Source organism: Diplotaxodon limnothrissa, linkage group LG9 (genome assembly GCF_057381915.1).
Source record: "Diplotaxodon limnothrissa isolate DT_005_m linkage group LG9, D_limnothrissa_male_GT1.1, whole genome shotgun sequence".
Taxonomy (NCBI): domain Eukaryota; kingdom Metazoa; phylum Chordata; class Actinopteri; order Cichliformes; family Cichlidae; genus Diplotaxodon; species Diplotaxodon limnothrissa.
The window spans coordinates 23,422,779-23,430,111 of NC_140604.1; the positions used below are offsets into that span (position 1 = coordinate 23,422,779).

At 42.0% G+C, this 7,333-nt stretch overlaps 1 protein-coding gene across 1 annotated transcript; it reads right to left on the reverse strand.

Annotated features, from left to right (window-relative positions):
* Window positions 1-4,362: 4,362 nt before the first annotated feature.
* en2a (engrailed homeobox 2a) lies at window positions 4,363-7,010 on the reverse strand. Its single transcript, XM_085362291.1, has 2 exons — window positions 6,524-7,010; window positions 4,363-4,682 (listed from the first exon to the last, which is right to left on the reverse strand). The coding sequence occupies exons 1-2, from the start codon at window positions 7,008-7,010 to the stop codon at window positions 4,363-4,365; spliced, it is 807 nt and encodes a 268-aa protein (XP_085218417.1).
* Window positions 7,011-7,333: the final 323 nt, after the last annotated feature.

Here is a 7,333-nt window from a genome sequence, read left to right on the forward strand (position 1 = left end):
TTTTCTTTTTCCTGAATTTCTTCAAGTGAACAAAAAGAATCTTTGCTTAAAAGTCTTGCATCTTCTTTCTTTTTTTTCAAGGGTCACTCAAACACGGTGTGTGAAATGAGAGTTGCCTGGGTGTGACTTCTCCAGAAAGCATCCGCTTGCTATTGTCTGCCTAGTCAACTTCTGCAGGCCCCAGCACCCTGACTTCCATACATGAGAGATCAAGGGTTACCAAGGTGCTTTTGAGAAAGAAGGGCTCAGTGTGAGAGGGGACAAACCAGTCCACAAAATACTCATTTCCTTTGCATGTTAGGTGCCCTAGTGGGGATTCAGCCGGGGTCACTGACACAGTTTTTCTTTTTTCCATCGTTGTTCTTAATGAAAACTGTTGCTTGCCTTTTCACTGCCTTTTCACTGCTATCTGCTGCCCTGTACAGTATGTGGCTCGATAATACGGTGAGTTTGTCCAAAAAAAAGTTTGTTCAGACTCTGACTGTTTATCCGGTGCCAGACAGAGGCACCTCATGTAGAAAAGGTAAAAGTAGTTCTGTCCACCTCTCATTCTTGCCAAAAAAGTTCAGCCACTGAGCCACAGCATTAACTTGTATTCTAACAAGATTAAAATATATTCGTCCTGGGGATTAGCATAGTTAGGTGTCCTTTTGCCTCTTTTTTTTCCTGCACTGGTGCGGTGACAGTGGGCTTTGATCTGTGTTGCGAGGCAAGAGTCCTGGCTTGGACCTAGCCATTCGAGTGCCAAGTGTGAAATTGGCCTGATGTCATCCCCATTCTTCACCTTTTACATCTTTCACCACTTTAATTATGTTTCCGCCACAAAGCCCAGGCAGCTCTGAGCAGATTCCACTCTGGCCGTAGGAAGCATTTAGAAACTGTGGGTAAATGACACAGTAGGGGAGGGGGAGGATGGTGGGAGAGGTCATAGCAGGATGGGGCCCTTTTGTGTGTAGAGGTAGACATTGATACTTTCCTGATGTATCCTGCACCCACTTCCATTTTTTACAACATGAGAACTCTCTAAAATTGTCTGCAGTACTGAATAAAATTGCTTTTATCCCAGGCATTTTTAAGAGTTTCTGCAGAGATTTTTATCTCTGTGTTACCTCCCCAGCTTTACACGGTCATATATGGTATTTTGGCAGCAATGCAAGACTTTTCTGAACCATGAGGAGCCTCAAAAAAGGACCGCTGGTGGTCATTTGACCACCTGAATCTCTACTTCCCAATACGAGACAAATTATTCTCAGATAAAACCTTTTGTTCCAGGAAAGAAGTGCCCATGCAGCCTAACAGCTTTAGCTTTTGTTCATGCGCTGGTGTCCCTATCTGAACTTCAGGGGAGCTTCTCTGCCTGTGAATATTTTGATGAAGCTTCCTATTGATGCGCTGAATGAAGGATCAAAACAACAGGGCTGCGTGCGCATGTGAGGAGGAACACAATTGAATGGAGTATTTGGATGTGTGTGTGTGTGTGTGTGTGTGCCATGCAAGAATAAAATAAACCAAGTGATACTGAGATATGTGTGTGTGTGTGTGTGTGTGTGTGTGTGTGTGTGTGTGTGTGTGTGTGTGTGTGTGTGTGTGTGAGACAGAGTATGAGTTGGCGAGTGAAAAAGCTGTGTGTGGAGAATGGGTTACTGAGGGGCGGGAGGGGGAAACCAGCCACCTGCAGCCATGACAGGCTTTGACCTTCATTGCTCTCTCTCTCACTCTCTCTCTCCCCCTCTTGCACTCACCCCTCCCTCCCCTACCCTCTCTCGCTCTCTCCCTTCGACTCCAATTTCTTCCTTGTGATAGAAGCACAGGCTCTTTTCAGAAGCAACGAGGAACACTGACCGTCTCAAAGACAGTGCTGGGTGCAGCCCTATTTGCTCTAATGCTAGTCACTGGCCGTTAGACATGGCGTTCAAAGACTAGTGGTGCAAGTATGGAAATGCAGATAAGGCATTGTTGAGGAAACATGCCTGGGAATTGTTAAAGGCTTTCCCTTGCATAATATTTGAAGCTTTTGCAAATGTTTTAATCTCAAAACCCATGATTCTGATTTTCAGCGACGATTCTGAACATAAACAAGTGTGTGTTTGCATGGAAAGGACTGCTGTGCTGTGCAAATGAATAATGTCTGTAATTTTCTTTAAAAAGAGCAAATGCCATGTTTTAGCTTGTAATGTATTTGTTTTTTCTTCAAGTTATGATGTGTGCACACTATCAGGAGAGACCGAAGGTCCCGTTTGCTGTTCTATCCAGGCCTCGGCTAATGCTTATGGGTTTTAGAGCACCATACAGAGTTCAGAAACATGTTTGTGTATAATCTTCAAGGTTTATTTACTCTTCTTCTGCAGTTTTCAGGTGGCAGTTAATTACACAATTAATACATGATACAAATTATGTACATTTATACCAAAGAATACTTCCAACATAAAATAAAAAATAGCATTGTATTCTACAACTCTGTGTTGTAATTTTATTTAAACATGTTCATATATAGATAGATATACGCTGATGAGTAAATTCATAATGTCGTACCAGCAGTTTTTCATAAAGGCATTAAACTTGAGTAGTCTGCATTTGAAGTAATACTGCTTCTCTGATTCGGCACAGTTCTGTTTCATAAAAAGTTCACACTTGAACTTTAAGGCAAAGTGTGTTTTCTGTTTGGTGGATTTTAATTCACACACACTTTTTGCAGATACACAACAAAAAGACTTTGAAAGGCAAATAATCCACAATTTGGTATGGATACAGTCTGAAACTTAGCTCGATCATACTTTCGTTGATAAAGACCAAAGTTTTATAAACACAGTTATTTGCCCAAGTACAACAAATTGCAGCTTTCATGCAAAAGGCCCCATAAACAATTTTTCATTCACAAAAAAAAGAACCCAAAAGAAAACAAAAGAAAACAAAAAGAAGTTATTGCAAGATAAACAAGCAGTGTAAACACCTCAGATATCTACTCTAAAGCAACACTGGTCATTGGATAGATTTTTTTTGTCAATATAATCTATATAAATACACATATGAAGTCCTTTCAACAACGATAAGAGATTTCCAACATTTGTAATACAGTCACTGACGGATTTGCCTTCTTTTTATGATATATGGATATGCAATAAAAATGTATATAGAGAAAGATTTAACAAGAACATCCAATAACCTGCATTTCTAGAAGATACTCGTGAGAGTGCGCAAAAATCGGCGTCATCATTGTCTTTATGCTACGGAGTTGTTTCTGTGACGTAATAGGCAGCATTATAGCCTTCGCTTAGCTACAAAAAATGATTCGTATTGCTATTTAAAACTATAATAGCTGCACTGATGCATTGGTATAACGAATGGAATACGCACATAATATTTGTTTAAAGGCTATGAGATGACCACAAGCATAAGCAAGGCCTAAATTAGCATTTTAGTTAAGTGGTGTGTTAGAGAGAGAAAAATCCCTACCTCTCCCGGTCACTTGTAAGAAACTGTGAATTTAAAAAAAAAGTATCAAAATTCAGAGTCTGCCCGATTAGTTTTGCAGCTGACACGCAACACCTTCTTCTGCCTATTTTACATCAAACACAATCAACCCTCCCTCCCCCAAAAAACCCAACAAGCATGGAAGATAAAAACCGCGTTAGCATTTATTTAAATTCACAGTAGCCTGGATGCAGCAGAAAAATATTCTTTGGACTTAAAGTTTGCTTACTTCACTGACAAATCCAAACGTCAGGTGCCAGTTAGTAAAATGTGAAACGATGACAATCATGGGTAGCAGTAATCCTATACGGTATATAAAAATGAAGGGAGTAAGCGTTTGTACCTCAGGGGGGGTTGTTGGGGTTGAGCTTGGGCTGGGCTGGGTTGGGGGACAACAAACAATGAAAACATACCTTTATACAACATCTTTTATAGACGTGATATTGCAGAAATATCTCTCTTTTTTTCAAACAATTTATGCTGGTATACTCTATACACTGGCCCTTTATTCGGTGAAATTATTGCATTGTAGGCTTGTCTAAACCTCCCATATAACGAAAAAGCACTATAATATTCCCATAGGAACATACAGAGACCTATGGTAGCATTAGAATTCCTGTAGGGACTCGAAGTAGTAGCGATCTTATTCTTACTTTTTTTTTTTTGTAGTATTGTATTTTTAACGGTGCCCTGGACGCGATGTACATCTGTAGGCTACTGAGTTAGCGTTGAGTAATAGTAATAGTACTTTGTAGTATTTTTATCTGCTGTGGCATCATTAAATATTCCTGTAAGTAGAGTTTTTTTTCTCTGTGATATCTCTATAAAAATCTATAATAGGATTACTATAGGTTCTTTTTCGTCAGGAGGCTGCTTTTACTTCTCTGGAAATCAATCGCTGTCTGATTTTTCGTCTTTCGACGTGACGGTGGAGTGATTGTACAGTCCCTGTGCCATCAGGTGCAAGGCCAGAGAGTTTTTAGCGCCGCTAGCCTTCTTGATTTTGGCCCTCTTGTTCTGAAACCAGATCTTGATCTGGGATTCGTTCAGGCCCAGTTCCTGCGCCAGGTTCTGTCGCCTCTGCTCCGTCAGATACCGATTTGTCTGAAACTCCGATTTGAGTCTTTGCAGCTGTTCTGCTGTGAAGGCCGTCCGTGGTCGCTTGTCCTCTTTGCTGGTCGTTTTCTTCTTTGGTTTCCGAGATCTTGGCCCTGTAGTGTGGGGAGGTGGGAGGTGGGGTTCACAGATACACATGTATGGGTTTGTCAGCATCCGAACACGAGAAGAATAAAAGAGAATAAAATCATAATAAAAGATACACTGCCCATTATCAGAGCTGTTTTATAAAGTTCAGAAACTATTTTGATTCATTTTTTCTTATTTATGTATTCAAATCCTCAATCAACATATGATCTCTACACTGTTGTGCTAATTTGTATTCACAGCAGTGCCTACAAACCCGTGCGTAAAGCGTATTTTATAATAATCTAGATTTTATAAAGCTTATTTAACACCCCCCCCCCCCACCCCCCCCCCCCCCCCCCCATGCAATAAGTATGAAAACAAATGGCTCTGTGTCTTACTGCTCTGGTCACCGTGCCTTTTAAAAAAATCGCAAAATAAGTGTGAATTAACTGACAAAACATTTTTAGAAACTTGTAAAATCTGAACAGGGATGCTTGTTAAATGTTGACAAAGCAGAAACAAAACCTTCCCTTCCCCCCTCTGTTTTTATCCCTCTTCCCGGCTTACACATACTACGTATGGATACACACACACACACACACACACACACACACACGAACACACACAAACTCTGGAGCAATGTGAAATTATTAGCATAAAGCATCTCTGACACAACTCAGCCACTGTTTAGCAGGTTGGCTGAAAAAAAAAAAAACAGGATCAATTTCAGTGAAGCTACTTTGCATTTTAGTTTTTGTGGGCCACTTGAAAAGCTCCTCAGTGGACAAACGTGAACAGAATGTGAGCAGCACACATTAGATACACATTAATTTTCCGTCTGGATGGAGGCCTGTTTTGTGGAGCCGCTGGCTGTCTGTGTTCGGTCGCCTCCTCCAAACAGCGCGGAAAACATTAATGAAACTACTTAATACGAGTCGAACCTCCATGAATCAACGTGCATGATGTGTGTGCCCATAACCCCCCCCCCCCCCCCCCCCCCCCCCAATAAAAACCTGCAGCTCTACAACTCGGTAGTAGTCGCCTACGCCACTCTATATGGCGTTACATAATGCATGAGAACAAGTTGTACTCCACTTTTTTTGACAGACACTTAGAAAAATACACGAGCTGTTAACCTTGCTTGCTAGATGAGAAGCGACTTTCCACGCGTTCTTGTAACTGAAGATTAGAAAAAAAATACCACCAAGCTCTCTACTGGCCAGCGTGTAGCCTACAAGTCCTACTGCAGCCATCATTTGAAAGCATATGCATATTTAATTCACCTCAAACAACTTCTGCAACGCGTTTAAAGAGCAACACGTCCACGCAAAGTGCACTAAATATTCATTTGGAGCAAATTCTTTGGAAGACACGCAGCTGCTTATTTTTAATGGAAGTAGGACTCCGATATTATCATATTCATAACAACGTGAAACTGATGACTGCTTGAATGTGAGATTTTCAGACAAAAATTTAAATTTCTGTGCAATACAGAAATTGAATATATACATTCAATTTCTGTATTTTTAGTATTTAAAATATTTATATCTTTTTTTAAGGAAAAAAAAGACATGATCTCCGCTCTGTCATTTGCATTAAAATTGCCCCTCGCCAAAAGCTTTTCATGTTGTGTTTTTCCGCTCTGTAAATTCACACCTTGTTATTGTCTTCCTGTGGATATTATTCCTGCGTTAAATAATTTTTGATGGTTTTCTTTTGTGTGTGTGCAAATTCTCAGCCTGCTCTGCACAGCACGGTTCGCTTCTCTACTCTCGAGAAGTCGGTCAAGGCATTCGGGGTCAGTGTTACGGGGTATTTCAGGTTACCGAGAACGCGGTATAGAAAATTTAAAAAAACGCACACCAACCTGAAGAAGGCCTATCCGAGTATCTGGTGCAGTAGACCCAGGCTGGCCACAGCATGGGCTGAGACCTGGATGGGTTTGAGCTGGCTTGGGAACTGTCTGAGTCTGAGCTTAGGCACTGGTCTCCATTCTCCCCGCGGGGTTTCAGGGGCTCCTCGGCGGCTACAGCAGGCTTCTTGGTCCCGGTAACCGTGTGTGGAGTGGAGGTCCCTTCTGCTGGCACAGTGCTCCCCACCGGTTCGGTCTGAGGGGCGGTTGGGCTGTTGTGGCTCTCCCGCGACGCAAGGCTACTCTCTTCGCGGTTTGCGCCACCGTCCTTTTTCCGTCCGAAATCCGGCCGCAGGATGTTGTCGATGAAAAAATTGGTGACCCGGTGAGGGATCTGCAGGTTCTCCGGCGCCTGTAAGAGGGGAAGGATGGCTCTGTTTGATTCGTCCGCCGACTCCTGCCGCTCCACCACATCTCTGTTGCCGTGATCATTTTCTTCCATACTGATTCACTTTCCCCCGCTTTACTCTCTTTAACCCCTTTATCGCTCTCCCCGTTGCAATAAAATTCGCGAACAACTTTAGGGGAATTAGACTGCAAAAACTGCACGAGTAAAATAAATAAAAAAGAAAACTCAAATACTAGTGAGTGCCTCGGACACCATGCAAAGCCTTGCGACTGTGTCCTCTGAGAAAAGCATACTTTTTGACATATATCCCCCCAATCTCGGGTTACAACTGATCTCGCACAGCTAAAACATTTGCCATTTGCGCACCATCCAATTTAGTGTCATCCAATATCAGCGTGCTCGGTAATGCCTACACC

What these genes read in the sequence shown, in the direction of transcription:
- en2a (XM_085362291.1), bottom strand. Translation starts at nt 7,010, where the DNA reads ATGGAAGAAAATGATCACGGCAACAGAGATGTGGTGGAGCGGCAGGAG. An exon ending in CTCGGATAGGCCTTCTTCAG is followed by an intron (nt 4,683 to 6,523) that starts GTTGGTGTGCGT and finishes CCCACACTACAG; the next exon opens with GGCCAAGATCTCGGAAACCA.